Raw genomic sequence first — 19,681 nt, forward strand, 5'->3', positions numbered from 1 at the left:
AAGAGTCTTGTTTCTGTGAGGGAAAAAAAAAACATTTCTGGTCACAACAATTTGCATCATTCTTAAGTTATAAAGGTAAATACCAAGCTCTGTGCAATGATCCCTCTTGCAAAATGAAATGACTGTGTTGAGAGTTATATTTAGCTTTGGGAAAAGGCTCAAAAAGTTAATAATTGCTAGGTAGAGTAAAACTCATAATTTACCTCAACTATTTTTTTTTATTATGTAATTCTTCTTCAGAAGAGAAAAATCTATACAGAGAAGACAAATGAGGATAACTTATTCTCCCAAAAGTTATTTTCTAACTTTTTATTGGGGTGACTTCAAATTCTAACAGGGAGGTTTCATATCTGTCCCAATTCTCATCTTGCTGCTAACTATTATAAATCTGAGGGAGTTTAACATTTTTATAAAGAATAGGCTCTCCTCTCAAGTGAGTATCAGAGGATCAAAGTTGAGCACTGCTCCTAATCCAGGGAAATTCCCCCAATCCTGTGCATGTTCCCACTTTTTCTCTTGGAAAAACTGAAAGAGTCTGCCTCGAAATACAAAAGATTTTAAAAAAAACATTATGATATATGCTCATTTCCACCCCGTGTCTTCACATCTTATCCTCGATGCTCATACTAGCTTATTTTTAACTTATATTCCATGAGAAGGAGGCAAACCCAAAGCTGGCTGCTGGAAATACTTGACATTCTTATCAAGCTAATTTTGTCCCAAACTTGGCTAAAAATGCCTCATTTTGAGCCGCTCAGGCAAGGAATGAGCAGAGGGCATTGGGAAGACGGAGGATCCCCATTTATGCGAGGCCTGCTGTGCCCCCATTCCCTCATCTTCACCCAAACCGCGCCGTTTACTCTTCCCTTTGGCCCCAAAGTCACTATTTTGCTTTAAATCTGCGTAGTGCGACATGGCGGTGGGGGCGGCGGACACCTGCGGTGGCGCCGATGGCGAAGGGGGGGGCGTGACGTCACACCGCCTGGCAACGGTCGCCCGGCGTGGGGGGGGGAGGGGGGTGCGCAGCTCTCGCGGGATTTGGCGCCCCCCGCGGCGGGGCGGGGCGGGGCGGGCGGCGGGGTTCGCGCTCGCCTGAGGCGAGAGGCGGGAGCGGCGGGAGCGACGCGACGGGAGAGCGGCCGCCTCGGCCCCGGGCTGCCGGCGGCGGCGCCGCGAATGGAGCCGCCGTGCCCGGCCTGAGCGCCTCGCCGCGACCCGGAGCCGCTCCGCCGAGCCGCGGCGGGCGGGCGCAGCATGGGTGAGCGCGGCGGGCGGGCGCGGAACCCCGGGAGGATCGAACCGAACCGAACCGAACCGGACCGGATCGGTCCGGTCCTGTCCTGCTCTCCCTTTGTCTGGTGGCGGTCGGGCCGCGGGTACAGCGAGGTTTTTTTGTAGAAAATACTGATCCCGGGCGGGCTGGAGGAAGCAAAGCGACGGTTGCGTGAGGAGTAAAAAGTCGTTTCCCCCACACCCCCCTCGCTTTGATTTCGGCTGCTGGTTCACTGATTCCTCTGCTAAGGCATTATTATTATTATTTTAAAGCAATTTTAACTTCTTGTGCTTTTCATAATGTGCCAGTTCATATCCGTGTTGGACAAAACTCAGTTGTACTCCGCTTAGTTAAAAAATTAAGAGCGTCTGCATAAGAAGTGTGCAGGAATGGCATGAACGCTGGTCTTCTGCTTTTTTTCTGCAGAGGTTTCCCCCCGTTTCCACTGTCCGTTTTATCTCCGTCTCGGTTGTCTGTGTGTGGGTTATGTTACTTTCTCCATGGCCCTGTACGAGCTGCTTATGGCACAGAGGTTGTGCGAGAGTGTGTGTGTGTGGGGCCTTTTTGTCGACATTAAAAAGTGTGTCCTTGTGCTCCCCGGCTCATACATTTTAGAGTTTAACGAGTAACATTTAAGCATTTAAATGGAAGTTCACATGGGTTTGGGGCAGCTTAGCTTCCTCACCTCTCCTGCATAGAAAGGAGGGAAGAATCACATGGCGTGCGGATCATGCTACGGAAACGATACTCCTCCTGACTTGCATTTCTCGTGGTTATAAAGATGTGATTTTATTTTTACACTTTAGGGCCATATTGTGAGTGTTGTAAGGAGTCTTTTTTTGCATTTAAAATTAAGTCAGATATGGAGGAGGAGACATGAAGTTTGCATTTGTTTATACAAGCAAAGATAAACAGAATAATGTCAGAGATAGACAGAATTATATAACTTTTTGGTGCTTTGTGTGAATTGTGCTGAATAGATAAGGCTTGCTATTCTTTATGCTTTTATGAGCTTCATTGTGTTACCTGGAAAGTAAAAGTGAGTATTTAAGTTACTGCTGTGACCTGTGATGACAGCTCCTATGGTGTAAAGGATTACATTTTAGCAAAGCTAAAAATGCTAAACTAACAAAGCTAAAATGTAACTAAAATTCTGAATTCAATTGTGTACTATTGAAAGGTGAAATACTTGTGGGCTTACATGTAATAGGTTTGAACTACTAATAACATTATTATGCAACTAGGAATACTGTATGTACTGTATGTGTTTTAATAAAGTTCTTAGTCCAGCATTCAGACTGATAGTAAACAAGATTAATACAGATCACTGGTTTATGTTGTGTCTTTGTTTTGCTACTTCTGATTACAGCTATAATGAGCTGTTACTACCACTCCAGAGGTGACTGCTGGCTGTGTCGAGCGCTGTTGTTGTATGAGTTGCTTCAAGAACTCGTGTGCATTGGCAATTACACAGAAACGCCTCTGGCCAGAACACTGGCAAGCAGCACACCTTTATAAGGGATTGCAGAAGGATCTCAAAGCTTCCTGCCTGGGGTTTCAATGAAGATGTTGTCCTTCATCCAGATTTTCAAGTCTTATTTTCTTGTGACTGAAAAACGCAGAGAAAAATATACGGTAAAAACGCACTGGAAGATAAGGAGAAGCCTCTTGTAAACTAACTTGGGTTTGCACTATACTAACTTTTTGTTTTGTTTTAGTAATGGCCTCATGCTTACCTTGAGAAGCCATTATTTGATTGTTTTCTTACTGATGTCATGGTAGAGCTGGCTCCTGATAAGAGGTTGTTTGTCTTTTATGTCAGCATATGAAACAGATTGCACATATGAGAGTTGACTAAGATAGGCCTAGTGAGGCATATGCATGAGAAATTTGGGGGTAAGTTTCTGAGACTTGCAGAGAGTTAAAAGGACAATATGAATCTGGAGGAACCAGGAGGAGAAAGACGGAAGCACAAAATGCCTTGGAACAGGTTCTTGTAATGGCTAGAGATTAATTTTGAAAGAAGATTTTTTTTTTTTGTTCAGGCACTGTGATGAGGAGAGGGTGAATGTTATTGTGGTACTTTATATCGTCTATTGTTCACTAGTTATGTTCAGAGATGCCTGCTGAAGCTCTGTTGTTAGTGTGGTAAAGAAAGCAAATAATCATCATCATTCAGTATGTGAGTTTGCAAGCAGATGGAGAAATGGATTAATTGAAGGAAAAATCTGTTCAGATGTTTTCGGAGGGGAGGAAAAAAGAGACTGTATTTGACTGAATTATCTTTTTGCTGTTTTGGGTAGGTTGCCATTAAGAGGAAGATTTTAGAGCTCCACACATTAATAGCTTATTTCTATGTCCAGATAACTGATAATTCTCCTTGTTATAATTGCAAAATTTTGTTTATATTTCATATGGTGTCAAGAGGATTGAGCTAAATTAGTGGTATGAAACTAAAATTTCCTGTGTCTTGTTCCATTTGGTTAGCTTTTTAGGTAAGTGTGAAATACTTATCAATAGCTAGTGTTTTACCACAGTGATACACTAAAGTCTACTGGATTTTTGCCATCATCTTATTAGCTATATTCTTTTTTTTTGCCCTATTTTATTTGATTTCTTTTAATTGGTGTTGGCTTTGATATATGATTGTTTTATTCATCCATATTTATTTCATTCTAATTTGCTACATTTAATCTCTAGAAGATTTTATAATTGTGGGATACCTTAAGAAGCTGGACGTATATCTTCATTGCCAGCAACTTCTGTAAACCAAATATATTTGTAGTAACTTGCTCTAGTCCATGAATTCATGGCACATTAGATTTGTTTGTATCTTTTGCTTTCTTCACCAATATGTTGCAGACAAAGCCCTCTAACTGGACTGAGCTTTTACAACATGTGTTAGTGTTAGATTGTTTAAATGTTAAGTAGTATTGTGAGAACTAATAAAAATATGTCTTCATGATTAGCTCTTCTAATTTAAAAAAAAAAAAAAAAAAAAAAAGAGTCTTCAGGTAATGTTGCAAGTCACTAATGCATTTATGTGCACTTGCATTACCTAATAATGTCCTTATCTCAGTTTCAAATCATTTAGAAATTCATTAAGGGTGCGGACATTTTAACAGCGCTGTCATCATGTTGCTAGAGAATTTGGCAGTTTGGCTCTTGCTGAGGTGCATGGTGTGTGGAGGTATGCGGGGAAAGGGTATGCAAAACATGTCAGGCATAGAAAGTTCTTCATTGACTTTTTCTCCCAGTTATTAATTTATGGACTTTCTCAGCAGTGTTTGCATTTTGACCATATCTTTTAATAGATAGCGGTGGGCCAGCCCTGCCTTCTAAAAATGGGGTCAAAGAGGAATGTGGCTTTTGGCCTCCAGCTTCCTGTGGCAGCGAGATTCTCAGTTCAGCAAGAGTGGGTTGTATGTGTGTGGGAAATACTTCCTTTCTTTTGGTTAGTGTTGTTTTTCTTTGGTTTGTTTGTTTGAAGCTGCTGCTTGATGGGTCCAACTTCTTTGTGCCTTGAGAAATGGGAAATGCTTCATTGGTGACCTCTTTGTGCAGCTGTTATCTTACAGGTTTACTTTGCGCTTGGTCAGTTGTTCGGTTTTCAAAGTCTTCATGCTGTTGCTGTCCTCAAATAGAAGCTGTTCCATGTGGCTTCCTTGTTGGGTTTTTTTTTTTTTTTTTGGTGCCACTTTACTCTCTGAGTACACTGCTAAGTCTCGTTCTGCATAGGGGTGTAACGATATTTGCTATCTTGGTTGGTTTTCTTTCCTTATTAATTCCTAGTGTTTTATTTCACATAGATAAGATCTTTCCTTTGAAGTTTCTTCACTTTCAGTGACTTCCTTCGCCTTGTTGTCTGTCTGTGTTAACTTTTTTTGTCCTTTGGTGAGGTGTGTTTTTTCGGGTGCCCTCCCCTGCCTGCTCCGTCCCTATCTGTCCGCTTGTCAGTGCTTTGCTCTTCCTGTCACTTCTGTTTCCTCAGACATGCTGTTACACGTGACTGCTTGCCCAATATCTCCCTAACCCAGTTTCATAAAAATGATTTCTCAGGAAATCAGAGCAGTGAAAGTGCCTAAATTAAGTTAGGTCATCTTGACAGAAGTGGGTAAGACAATCAGATCGTTTTATTGTTTTGCTAGGGGATCTGGTGTGTAGTTATTTCCAGCAGAAAATCCATGGTTGATCCTGGTAAACTTTTAGCTCAACTGACCTGTACCCAATAGAAGGTGTTTAACTTGAAATTGCAACTTAGGGCAACATTGTAAATATCTAACTTTCTCTGTGCTAGCTGTGCGTGTTTAGCCTTTTGTTTTTAAGGGGCTTCCTTTATTTCTTTAATGTAATTAGATGTCAATAATGTTCAACTCTTTCCTTTTCCTGACTCTTCACCTCCGCAATTTGCTTTATTCTGAACTGTGAATTTGCTAACAGTCTGAAATGTACTCCATCATCAACAAAGGCAAAGTCATCTTATGCTTTTCCTTATTTTCTTAAATGTGCAGGGAATATAGTTCTGTACAGCTCTGTCACTGTGACAATGAGTTTAACTCTGCGTTTGTTTTGCCCATGTCACAATGCACAATGATTGCTAGCAGGACTGGAGTACTAAGTGATCTGTTGGGCTACCTGTTTTACAGAGTGCTCACTTCCTATGTTAAACAATAGTGCAACAAGACTTGCTTGTGATGTTAGCCTTGCTTTGAATAGGAGATGCATCTAGATGACCTCTGTAGATTCCTTCCAACCTAAGTTATTTTGTGATTTTTGGCATAAACTTTACTACAGTCAAGTAACATTGTGACACTAGCACAAATGTTTACTTTTCCTAACAGCAACAAATACTTTTGGTTGGGACTTCATTTTGCTGCTCTAGTCGTATTTGGGAATCATTGTCTTTATATAGTCAATGTGAAGTCTTGCATTTTCTGGGATTTTGAATGAAGTGAATGGAAGAAGTGAAGATTATTACTAATAATAATAATAATAGGTGGGATTATTTTTGGTGAGATAAATCTGCATTATTTAAAAAAAAACTCATCTGATTTTTTGAAGAATGATAAAATGCACTTAATTTTCTGTTAGTTTGTAGTAAGAATATCTCTGTGGAGAATTTTCCCTTTGTTTCAGCAATTTAAACAGTGCTATCTTGTGATGTTACAGGAAAAAAAGGTTGCTGATATAGTTCTCTGGAAAAATGAAGCAGAGGTCTGTCTGCTTAAGTGTCTGAAGGCAGGTGACTTTGGTTTATGAATGTGTAACCTGTGTAGGGTTTGGATTTGCTGTTTTGTTACAAATTCAAACTAAATTTTATAAATCTCTTTAGTTCAAACAGGAACAGTATTGTTTAAAAATATTTAGATAACTTAAGCTAGTGTTCTCCTTCTAACACTACCTAAATTACCAGGAACACAATACTTTTTTGACAATAGTGAAGACAGATTTTAGGAATACATAAATAGTTTTAGGCAATAAAAGATAATCTCCTTTTGCTTCTGCTGCACCCATGTCGTGGCTACAGTGAAATTTTTTTGTGGGTTAGAGTTTTTAATGATATTCTGATTTCTATTTTAGTTTTAAACTAAGAAGGCATTTTTTTTTTCCAGAGTTCCTGGAAAATTGCCTGACTTGCCATTTAAAGAAGACTCTTAAGTCATTAGTTTTTACCTCCTGGACAGAATTGGTCATTCTAAATGGTCATTCTTACTCAAACATTTCTGACTGTATATGGAGCTTAAATATTTTAAGCTTCTGGAGTAGTTGTCAGCCAGTTTGGTTCTCTATAAGTTGAGGAAACTGATGGCTACAAAAAAAGTGAATGGAGGCAGGAGAAGGGTAAGGATGCTAGTTACAGCGCTGCCAGTTAATGCATGTTTATAGTATTTATTGAAGTAAAACCTGTTAGAATCTTACAGCTTTAGCTCTTCAGTGTGGATTTATTGGGAGTATAGCAGTTTATCTCAATCTCATATAGTTATTTTTCACTAGCTGGATTGCTTCTGTTTTATTCTGCTTTTGCCTTTTTTTTAGGAATGCCACAAATCATTACTATACAATAATTGATTTTTTTTTTATTTTTTTGGGGGGGGGGACCTGAGAAGTCTCCATCTCACTGCTTGTCATAATGAAACTACTAGTTTCAAAAGGTTTTCACTCTCTAACAAAAAGAATCACATTGCTTTTCTTCTGAGTTATATCTTTAGTTATGAAAGTCTTTGCTTTAATATTTGGGTTGTATGTAATCTCTCTTATCCCGAAGTCGTTCTGAGTGCAGTTTCACCTTGTGCTTCATTAGAGATAACTGTGAGCTGCTGCCGAAACGGGCCAGAGCTTTGTGGTTCTCTCCTTTTCTTGCTTTGGCTCTCGTGGTTATGAGGCCGCAGTGTGAATTGATAAGCTCGCTGATGTGGTAGGAACTTCTTTTTGGCAGGTTGTTTTTTTGCCCCGTCAGCAAGCTGAATGGCCTTACTCTGTGGTTACACTGTCTCCTGTGCAAGAGGGGAGTGGGAGTATATTTCAAGAGCCAGAGAAGGGGGAGAATTTGTCCTTTTTATTTATTCTTTTTAATTCATGTTAGCCAATAGTTACTTTGCACTTGATCCAAGCTGAAACTTCTTTCTCCTGAATGTCTGTTTTAATGGTGCTTTATAGTGTCTTTGAACCAGCAAAATGATTATATCATGTTTCTTGTTCTTCATCTTTAAAACACCTTTCATTCTCCTTGTTCCCTGCTCCATTCATTTGAGCCAGGCAAGTATCCTTTTGAAACTTACATTCCCCTTTATTGTCTTATTAATGGCTTAAAGGGAAATTAGTTTATAAACTATTAGATCTTGCTATTCAGTTACTTCTCATGTTTTTGTGTGTTTTGGATTCTGTCTTCCTCAGCAATGTGTATGTTTTGAGACTGGGTTAACTAGCTTGAATGCAGTGTGTACAAGCTTTTCTCTGTACTTTTACCTTCTAATTTCCTGCAGTTGACTGAAACTTGACTGCCTTTTTTTTTTGCTTGTTTTGCTTGTTTGGTGCTATCATAAAACAGGAAATATAAGATTCCCTTGTAATTTGAATGCTACTGTTAATGAAATATACTGTGAAAACTGATTGGCCAATGAAGTACTAGATTTATCATTTCCTATATAGTCAAGTCCTTGGATGATGCCCCCTAATCAATGCATTCTTTAACCTTTCTTTTTGGCAGATTTAGCGCTCACGGGTCTGAAGGATAGCCTGGTTCAAGAAACTAGCCAGAGTTAAATCGTGCTCAAAGAGAACCAGCTGGCTGATTTGGCAGGAAACTAAACTGACACGCCCTGCAACAAGCATAATTTCTAGACCAATGTGAGAGAAGAGGTACCAAGAGCAGGCAGTCCCTGGGAGTCAGTGGAGAGAGGGTCAGAGAGAGTGGAGTGCAGGGTCATTCATTTCTGTGACATCCTGAAATTGTCAATGTAGATGTAACTGACTGTGTTCTCTGTAAATGACCAAAGCAAACATTCTTGAAAAGCAGACCAGTATAGCCAGTTCAGTCGGTGGGTAAGTGAAGAATAAAGATTTTTCTTATGACTTAACAAATTTTGCTAGATTTACAAGCTGTTTTGAAGTACCTGCAGAGTTTCAGATTATCATCTGATGAGTGAGCCGTGGGCAGTTTGAAAGCTGCTCATACCTTTGAAAGCCATATACAACTCCTTGTATTCATGTGAATTAGAACCGTTCTGAAGCAAGGTAACATGTAGTGCCATTCTGAAGTTGGGGAAATAGACACGCTTAAGGGATTAATTCATAGGACAAGTGAATATGTTAATCCCGTACTGCTGTGGTTATGTTGGATAAGAAAACAGGTCTTTCGGAAGAGTGTTTACAAACAGCAGAATATAGTATTTTGTTAAGGATAAACTGTTACAAACTTTACTGTTTTGCTTTTGGAAATCAAATACAGTCCTTCACATGTCTGAGCCAAATTATGCGTGGTGCTGAAAGTACAGCAGAGCAAAAGAGAATGCGTCTAGAAAGGGCAAGACAATCGTAGTTTTTGAGAAGTTAAAGTATGGTAGAATCTGCTTTTACTGTGGCCATCGTTTATTTAAGAATGTAATGCTGGGAAACCACCACAGAAGTCTTCTGTGTCTTGTACTGGAGGAATGCTTGAAAGTGTTTCATTGTAATATCATGAGGCTGTATGTGAATTGAACCAGCAGTCGTTTTCAAGTAGGAGTATAACTGAGCTTGCATAAAATTCAGTTTCCTCCAATTCCAGAGAGAGAATTTTAAAAAGTGTGGATTATTTCATATGTATTTATTCAGATCTCTGAAAACAGTTATTAAATTAGGCATATGTTTGCAATAGGACTTAATATGCAGCCTATCCCATTATTTTTTTTGCAGTTCTAAGTAGTGTTTGAAGTAGTAGAAACCTGACCTATATATATAAAGTGATGTAACATTGATGATTCTCTCTGTATTTTTCTATGTCACTGGGTTGTGGGACTTTTGCCTGGTAATTATGAAAATGCGTGGAGACGGTCAAAAGTATTTCCTTCATTTCTATTTCTTTCTTTTTTTTTCCCCTCTGTCTCCTGACTGTAATGACCCTTGCTCCAGACTATTTTTCATTATGTTCTGTCTTTTCTCCCTTCCCAAATTCTTCAAATACCTACAGTTCTGTGTTCCTATCAATTAGCTATGCAAGACATAACACATGCTGTAGCTGTTTCCAAGCTACATTTTTGGTGATTAGCCAGCCAGCAGGTTACAGAAGAGCAGCACTGTTGGGTTTGTACAGAAGTCTTTTCCTCAGTGAGGGCTGTAACTTGGACGTTTTATGCTGACCCTGAGAGGGAATAAAAAAAAAAAAAAAAAAACTGAGTCATATTTTTGCTGTATTTCAACCTAGTGATTGTATAGGAATGGGTTCTGGGGAATAGAGTGAGGCTGATAGGCATGTTCACATAAGCTTTGGTTCATTCAAGTACACAAATTCATTCTTGGTACTGAGAAAAATGATCTGGCTTCTCCAAAATTCTGAGTACCTAGCACGGAAGTGGGCATAATAAGAGCAAAAATGAAACTCGGGTGTTCTGCAGAACATCTCTTGGATACCTATCAAGATCTTAGATCTTGCTTTCTATTTTTTTTTCTTTGTTGCTACATTCTGGGCTTACTGTTGCTTTCGTAATAAAGATGACGAGAGTATGAGGAACTGCAGGCATCCTCACCTCAGTTCTTTGTAGAAATGTGGAGCAGGAAAGCTGTTTTGAAGTGTATGACGTAAAGAACGTGATTGGGAGCTGCAGTGTGGTTTATGAAGGGCAAAACTTGTTCAAAAAAATGATCATCTTCTGCAGTAAAATTACTGGCCCTATGGACAAGATGAGGGAATGGTGAATGTCTCTGCTATGGGCAACACTTTTGAGATTTTTTTTCTCTAACCCTTCCCGTGTTTTCAAAATCCAGATGCATAATCCAGCACCTAGGAGGGATCCAGCCTCACATTAGTGCAGACTCAGGCCTGCCTGGTTTGATAGCAGCTCTGTAGAAATGACCCTGCGAGCCCCAGCAGGAGGGACAAGTCGGCAGCCAGCCCTTGCATCAATAAAAACGCACTGTGTGCCAGACTGCATAGGCAGAAAGCAGCTCGCAGGACAAGGGGAGGGATTGTTCCCCTCTGCTTGGCACTCACAAGGCTGGAGCTAAAATAATAAAAATCTAAATATTGTGTCCAGTTTTGTTCCGCTTTCCCCTCAAGTGCAAGAGAGATGCCAACAAACTGGTGAAACATGGTTAGGAGGCTAGTGCATTACGTGTACAAAAAGTTTGTTTAGTCAAGGCAAGAGAAGGCTGGGGGTAAGGGTGCTTAAAAGCAGATTGCTGCTGCCTCACGGGGAATTGGAGAGAAGGGCCTTTTCAGATGTGTAGTGGGAAGACACGAGGCAGTCGTTGCAAGTTGCATCCCATTGGAATTCCCATTGTCAGAGAAGAAAAGAAAAATCGCTCGGAGTGCTGGAACAGGTGCCCAGAGATGATTGTGTAATCAACATCCTTTGGAGACTTGCAGAATTTGGCTGGAAAAAGCCCTGTGTGACCTCATTTAACTTGGGAGTTGGCTATGCTTTTAGCAGTTTGGAGTAAGTGACCTTCAAAGCTCCTCTAGAACCAACCCCCCCCCTTTTTTTTTCTCTCCTCTCTCTTGTGATTCTAAATATTGCAAATCATGCTGATTTAAATTGTGATTTTTATTATCTTATGCTGAAGTTAATATGCAATAATAAGGTATATTTTAGTTCTTCCAGATTCAGGTTATAGATAGATATTTAAAAGACTCCATCTTCTAATTTTTAGGACATGCTAATTGAGCTAATGAAGCAATCGTGTTTCATTTAAAGCTGTTTGGTTGAAATTGTAGGGTGCCCTTGAGCATTCACAGGTTTTATCGGCTTTTGTTTTAAAAAAAAAAAATCTGTCACATAAGGATTTTTCTATGGTTTTCAATCAACACTTTGTTTCTTATAGATAAAATTTCCACACTAAAATGTAAATTGACTTCATTAATGCAGTAATTAGTATGGGTCATTCTGACTGAACATGAAGTCATTTAGAAACACTTGCCTCTGTTTTAATGCTAAACATATTTTGTGGTTTTTGAAAGAACCCAATCTGGGACCATTCAGGGGATTGCATCATTCCTGTTTTTGAAGATGAAGGAACACTTTGTGCATGCTCCATATGATGCTTTCAAGTTTCCATCAGTTTAATTCAGAGGCAGATTTTTGCCATGTTTGCAGGAATTGTAGTTGTCATTCTGCATAAGCCAAATCGAAGGCCATCTGATTTGTGTTTTGGTTTTGTGTGTTTTTTTTTTATTATTTTGTTTTGTTGTTAATGTGTGAAAGGAATTTTCTTTTGATTTTAAAGCAAAAGACTTTCAGAGACTTTCTTGTTTTTGTAGCTTATGAATTCATAACCTGGGGCCATGATTGTGTTGCACATTTTGGCTAGATGAGAGTCCTCAAAACTATCTGCAGGAGGAGCTGGAGTGTTTGTATTACTTTTGTAACACAGAGTCTGGTATTGAAAGAAGGAATCTTTTATATAATTCAAATACAAAGACATTTATATATATATATAATCTCTATTTTTTTTCCTGCAATTTTGTAAAAGCACTTCTAGCTAAGATGAGCAAGAGTCTTCTGCTTCAAATGTAATTTTGTGAGCTAATTAATTAGTGGAGGATTTTCCAAAGAAATTGCTAAAGAACGATTAAGTGCAGTGTTGACACTGTACTTTTGTTGCATATTTAGTGCTTTGGATGTAAATTGAAATGAGTTACAATCACTTTGTTCTTTAGAGCTTTTTGGCATGGTCTCATTTTAGCAGACTTGTAGTTTATTGTTTCATGATTCACCTTGAATATTTTGCCAAAAAGATGTTATAAAATTAACTTCGGGGTAGGAAAAGAGAAAGAGATGCAAGTTTATGTATGGAACAGTATCTGAGTCATGGCTTGAGGAAATGCGGGTGCCTTTTTTTTTTCTCTTTTTCAGTCCCCTGTGCCTTTTCAAAATATCCCTTATCAAGTTAGTGTCAGTATTTACCTTCTCTGGTGAAGATAATTGTCCTTGATTGGGGAGCCCACCCTTCCTGCAGGTGTCACCTCTCATTTCCTGGCCTGTCTCTGCCTCAGACACAATGAAAGAAAGTGCAAGAAGCATAAAATGTCACTTTGAGCTGAACATAATTTCCCAGATGAAGCATTTTGACCTCTTCTTTCCTTATAAGGTAGTCTGAAATACCTGTAGTTACTACAGATTTAGTCTAATGCTTCTTTACCTCTTATCTTGCCACATTCCTGCATTTGGTTGTGTGCAGGGGAAATCCCAGAATCCTGGAATGGTTAAGGCTGGAAGGGACCTTTAGAGATCATCCAGTCCCACCTCCCTGCACAAGCAGAGACACCTAGAGCACGTGGCACAGGGTGGCATCCAGGCAGGGTTTAAAATGCAGTGCTTCTTACTGATAGAAGTGTAGGAGCAAAAGAAGGTTTAGGGTGAGTTTACTGAGTTTGAGTTTGACATAAGTATTTCTAATAATATTGGAAAAGACTTAGAGGCATCTTCTAGTGTAAGTTTTATGTACAGTGAGAAATGTATGTCTAAAATCCTTCTTTTCCCTGTCTGGCTAGTAATTATGTATATTGCTATATTCTGCAAGGTGCATTGTTTAATTCTGAGGGCATGTATGGGAATGGCATGCTTTTGGGGAGAGGAAATTTAGTATATTTTTGTATTTTTGATGATCATTAATATATTTTTAAATATTTTCTATCAGTTCATGCAGAAAGTTAAATATAAGGTTGCATGTTAGAGACCTGGAGTAGGAAAATGAGGCATGTATTCTTTGTATCTGTAATGTTTCACGGAGTATTACTAGACAAGACCTCTGTTATGCTGTCTATATTTAGTTTCTTTCACAAATTCTTTTGTTAATTTTACTGCAGCTTGAGAAACACTTTTTTTGAGAGAGTTACTATTAGAATATGGATTTTTCATGACCCCAAGCAGTTGGATTGGGAGGAAAGGCATACTTTTTGTTAGTTTTCAGTTGGTTATTTTCTTAATTACTTCAGCCGATCTTACTGGTTTGTAAAATTAGGCATAATCTTTTATTATAAATGTGCATTAAGGCACTTCTTGAGAAACTCAATGCTACATTCTTCAAACTAAAAATGCCAGGCAAATCCAGGGTGGCTTCCAGACAGTCTAGTGCTGTAGTTAAAACCAGGGGGCCTGTTTTTTGTCACTGTCTCATAAGTAGACTGTTATTTTTGTTCTAGTTCTCTTTTTCAGGCAAGCTGTTGCTGAGGGGGAAATTGCTGGTCTAAGGAGAAAATGTTTGAGCTAGAAAGGAGTGACATGGCATAAAGCTAGTTATAGACATAGTGTGGAAGAGTGGTAGACACTCAAAAATAAAAAGGGGAACTTTACTCAAATTGCCATATCATTGACTGTACAGTGAGTGAACAGAGCTGCCAGGAGTCATGTTGTCTGAGAGTTAACAATTGGGATGTCAGGGGCTTAGCAATAGGAAGTTATTTTAGGAAGAAGGGTTCAGTGGTTAAAATTAAATCGCAATCAGTTTGGCCTGCTGATTTGCATGTGAAATAAAAATGTAGAATTAGAAGCATGAGAAACTTAATGGGGACTCTGGCAGATCATTCGGATCACCTGTCAACTACAGTATGTCTCTGAAAGAGAACATACTGATACTAAGTACTGTTAACCTTTTTATTAATAGTATTACACACTTAAAATTGTGGTAAGCTCTCATTAAAAGACTTTTCTGTGCTTATCATTGCAAGGCATAAGACATGGTGGGACTCCATACTGTAGGGGGAAAACAAATAATTTAACAAAAACGAAAAAACAAAATTGCCTTTTGGCTCCCCCTTTCCGTGCTCCTATTAATAACTTCTGTTTTTGCCTTGATCTTCGAAATTCTTAATCAGAATGGGAAACTAAGAATAGCTGCTGATGCTGAGATGTGGGGAAGTAAAGTCCCAAATGTGATATAGGATTTTGTGGGTATTGGATTTGGTGAGACTTACAGAACATGTTTACAAGTTTCTTTCTGGTTGAGTTTGTATTTCTTATATTTCCATTCTAAAAACTATAGGTAGGACAGTATATAATATGCTTCTTGTAAGAATTGAAGGGTACTTTCTAAATTATTAAGTAATTTTGAAAACTATTGAATATACAAATGTCTCTTTTTTGTGTGTATGAGATTGCTTGTAGTGTAAAGGATTTATTGATTCCTTGGAGAATGCTTTCTGGATAAGCTTCACCATGGTCTGTGGTTGAAGGGACTTGGAAGTGAAGGATAGGGCTGGAAGACTTACTTGTCCAGAAACCGAGACTTTGAGATGTCACCTCAACTACAAGGATTTGGGCGAAGTTTTGAAAAGCAAGAATGAACTTAATGTTTTTATTTAGTTTACGTGATTGTACAGACCTCATGTTACATCTTGGACGTATGAGGGCCTAGTGTGGGTATGTAAACTTATTTTCAGTTCAGTGATGACACCGTTTTTCTCTAAAGATGGTGACTTGTCTTTGCCCATTGGCCTCTACTATTGGGAGACTTAATGGCTCAGGCACAGCACCGTATGCGAGCGTTGCGAGCTCAGGCTGAGGCTGTGCTCTTACTGCTGAGTTCTTATGCTAGAAAACTGGTAAGAAAGTGCAAGGAGGTCTCATGAGGTTGTTTATAATTCAATTCAACTATGCAGTATGACATCAGGTCACCATTTTCATCTAAAGCTGCCCCTAAACTAATGCTCCTTTTGATGCCTGGAGTGTTTTGGAGTGAGCAGAAAGGTTATTACTCTGGATGGAGTAAATGCAACTTGGACCCTGGTCAGATATCTGCAGGATTTCACTGTGTTTCCTGCATGTGGGTTGACACAGCTGGGCTAGTTTTATCTAGAATTAACTTGGGTCCAATAGTGCCTTGGAGGTGTCTGAGTTGCTTGAAAGCAATGCTTGTTTGCTCAGCGCCTTAGCTAATAAATTCTACGCATTTAGCTTCTGTGTGTTTGAATAATCTACGAGTGAAAGACGATAGAAGTTTCAGGAACAGGAAGTAATATTTAGCTTTGCTATGAGCTCTTTGTGAGGATGGAAGGTGGCACGACTGGAATAGCTCACTTGGGAGTAGGCACAGGTCAGAATGGCTCTGTTATGTGTCACTGGCATTTCCGCAGCGGTACAGCCAATGTTTGGCTTCCTTTTGAGCTATTCTGAAGGCAGAACGCCTTACTCAGGGCAATTTATTCTTTAATTAGTCCTCATGAGAACAACTGAGATGGCTCTGCCCAGCTCTGCTCAATTGCAGTGTTTGTTGGTCGATATGGCGCGACCTGAACTTACTGATTACTGAAGGACAGGGTGAACTGCATGGCGAAACATGTTGACTATATGGTTTCTTCTAGTTAAGTAGGTTCCTTAATAGCTTGGAAAGCTATTCCTTAAATAAAAGGCTAGTGGATTCATGTCAACTTGCTTTATTTAAGTGTTATTTTAGTATGTGGTTTCATGGCAACTTTTGGCTATGTGCAAAGCAGTGAGTAGAAAAAAAGAAAAGATGTATCTGTAGAGCTGTTATTGGAGATATGTTTTGGTGTTTTTATTTCATCCTAGTTTTAGTTTGGTTCGGTCAACTTCATGCCCTTTAACAATTAGAGTGTCTTAAGGTTCCTGCAGGGTTACATATCTCCCATTTAATTTCACTGGGAAGATATCCATCTTAATTTCCGTGAGACTGCTCTGCATTGTGAACCAAGGCACAGTAATATGAGGATGATTTGGAGATTTGCTTAAAGTGCAGTCCTCATCTTGACTATAGCAATGAAGTAAGATGCTGATCTAAGTCAGTTTTGACATGATCTGTCTCCTCTAACCCCACAGTGAACCATTTTAGGTAGATAAACCTTGTGGAAAGATGACACTAAAAGTTTTTTCTCTTGGCCTTTTTTCCGTGATCTGGCTTACCAGAAGCTTAAAGAAATACTAATTGTAATACAAAGCAGGGGGAAGGTACCAACATCACTGGGCACAGAGGAGGTCATGGCATCCCTGGCTTAAAATGCCATGGATCTACAACTTTGCAGGTTTCTTCTTTGCACTAATTATGCGGCTGTCTTGAAAACCATCGGAAGGGAGGCGGGTGGAAATACTGTATCGATCCATCCGCTCAAGATCTGTCCTGTCCATCCTGGTTCTCAGGGTGATATTTTTTCGGGTCTGAGAGGAAAGGAAGTGCCTATCTTTTTGCATAAGTCTAGTGGTCAGAGTGGTTTCCTAAAAAGTGGAAGATGCGGAGCACTTACCACTCTGTTTGAAGAAAACTCTCTCTCATCTGTACCACGAGAAAATGCTTTAACCACTGGGATATCATTTGAGCTGCAGTTATGGTTGGTGTAAGTGAGCTTTCTCCTTCAGTCCAACAGCTGGTTTTGACTTAGTTGTAAAGAGTTGAATGATGGTTAAAATAATAGCATTGTGTAGCTCTGTGTATATCTGTATGTAATGCTTAGGATGTTAGTTTAGTTTGAGAGGTTAAATGTGTTTCTTAAGAGGGTTATATAAGTGAAAATAACAGCACTATAAAGTTTATTTCAGATACCTAGCGACTGTTTGTTATGATAAATTTGAAAAGTAAAATCCTGGTTTTTATCTTAACTGCAGTTCTGGCAAAATGCTCCTGGAGACCACACAACTTCCCAGGCTTCATATTCCAGTAAATGACTTCTCAGGCATATTTTCAATCAGTTCAGATGAAGAAACATTCAAGGAGCATGGCAGGCAATTCAAGTTCCTTGTGGATTGATGCTAGGCCCAGTCCCTCCAAGTCTGCTAAATATTTCAGCAAGGCTTCCTAAATTATTTAAGAGTTTTATGTAAGGATTTCAGTCATCCCACCAATGTTTTTTTTCTCTTTAGGGCTATTAAATGAGTTTTGCAAGAGATTTAATGCTACTACAGAAAGGTATCAGCTCTGACAGTATTGTAATATCTTGAACAAAGTCCCAGAAATGTGAAATTGCAGTCTTTGACAGCAGTGTCTGATGCTTGATAACTTCTGCTGAAGGCACAGACATGTTATAATTTCAATGTATTTTCTGGTGTATTCCTTGTTTTCTCTCTCTCCTGTCCCTTTCTTGGGGAGCTACAGAAAAAAAAAATGAAAAGCCTCAAAAATAAGTTATCTAATTCCATTGAATGCTGTATCTAAAAGCTGTGATGGTTTGATGACAGAAAGCTGCTACCTAAGGTAAATATTTCTTTTGATTTAGTCGCAGAATAACTGAGGTTGGTGGCACCTCTGGAGATCGTCTAGGCCAACCTCCTACCCAGAACAGGGTCAATTCAAGCAGGTCGCTCAGGGCCACATCTAGTTGGGTTGTGAATATCCCTGAGGATGGGGAATCAACAGCCTCTCCAGGCACCCTGGTTGAGTGTTCAGTCACCCTCACACTAACGGATTTTTTTTTTTTCTTCCTGTGTTTAATCAGAATTTCCTGCATTTCAATTTGTGCCCTTTTCCTTTTTCCCTTTCACTGGGCACCACAGAGAAAAGTCTTGACTGTTTTTATTACTGCTTCCTTCTTCCCACACAACCCTCTTTCAAAATCAGTCATTTGTACCCATGGATGGGATCCACTGAGCCTCGTCCTTTCAAGTCTAGAGAATCCTAACTCTTCCATCCTTTTCTTAAAGGCCAGATGCTCCAGTCTATTAATCACCTTTATGGCCTTCATGCTGGACTCACTCGGTATGTCCATGTCTCTCGTACTGTGGAGCCAAGAGCTGAGCCCAGCAATCCAGGTGATTCTGGTGCTGGGGAGTAGTAGTAGGAGGTAATAGTCTGCGTGTTGAACAAGTTTATCCACAGTGTCCCAGATCTAAACCAGGAAGCAACAAACCTCTCTGGACAACAAGTTGGGTCACAGATAGAGGCATCCTCATCTATGGTCACCTACAGCCACTGAGTGCTGCCTTCTTGTGCTCTTGCATGGTTCAGGCTCAGCTGGATCTGATGTTTCCTTGGAGAGCTCCCAGCTCCTTGGGTGCTATCAGGGAACTGGACCTAGTCCCATATTTCTAAATCAGTCCTAGAGCAGTTCTGGTGGTCTCTACTGTAAATTATTTTCCCTAATATCATAATCAACCTGACTCTGATCAGGCATGTCGTCTTCCTCCTCACCTCTTTCCAAAACTTGAAACTTGTGAGATGGCATTTTATGCTTATTTTTGGATTCTTAACAGTGTTACTGTTTACCTACTGGAGGTCTAGAATAAATACTTTTTACAGAGTGGGGAATAGCTCTGTAATGGCCTAAACTACCTGTGAATACTCATTCTATAGTCCTAACAAGCCTAGGAGAATGCTGTTTTCCTCCCAAGATGAGCTTTGGTCCTCCTGGATTTGCAGGAAAAACATGGTTAATCACACAAGGTTTATGCTCAAAATTGAAAAGACTGTGTGTGTGTAAGACTCGGTCACTGTGGACTCTTAAGGTACAAAGCATTACTTTGAGTTGGCTCTCAGATGGAGATATCTGTGTAAAGGGCGGAGGGGGAGTAGGATAGGTGGTTTTGGTGATTTGTGTTGCTTTCTTGTTCTGCTGCATCTCAATCCTAGTTCACACAGTTACTGGGCTATTTGGGTAGCAGAACAGTTGTCTGTCCATTACACTGTCATCTAAGTTACCTGATCAATTCTAACAGCTGCTTGCTGATGTTGAAAAGCAGAAGCAGTAAGTATTCCTCATGAGGAGTATGTACTAGTATATGTAGCTTCTTGCTCTTTCAGTGGCTCTTCTAGAGAAATACACAGGATTAA

At 39.5% G+C, this 19,681-nt stretch overlaps 1 protein-coding gene across 1 annotated transcript in view; it reads left to right on the forward strand.

Annotated features, from left to right (window-relative positions):
• The first annotated feature begins 1,095 nt into the window (after nt 1-1,095).
• The window catches only part of CD2AP (CD2 associated protein), a 68,626-nt gene continuing 50,040 nt past the window's right edge, over nt 1,096-19,681 (forward strand). Inside the window, exon 1 of the mRNA XM_088520110.1 lies at nt 1,096-1,258. Within this exon, the coding sequence (XP_088376236.1) occupies nt 1,255-1,258 (4 nt within the window). The 5' untranslated portion in view covers nt 1,096-1,254. The remainder of the gene's footprint in view (nt 1,259-19,681) is intronic.

Source organism: Tinamus guttatus, unplaced genomic scaffold, assembly GCF_059628265.1.
Source record: "Tinamus guttatus ecotype Peru unplaced genomic scaffold, ASM5962826v1 Tinamus_guttatus_pri_ptg000080l, whole genome shotgun sequence".
Classification (NCBI taxonomy): domain Eukaryota; kingdom Metazoa; phylum Chordata; class Aves; order Tinamiformes; family Tinamidae; genus Tinamus; species Tinamus guttatus.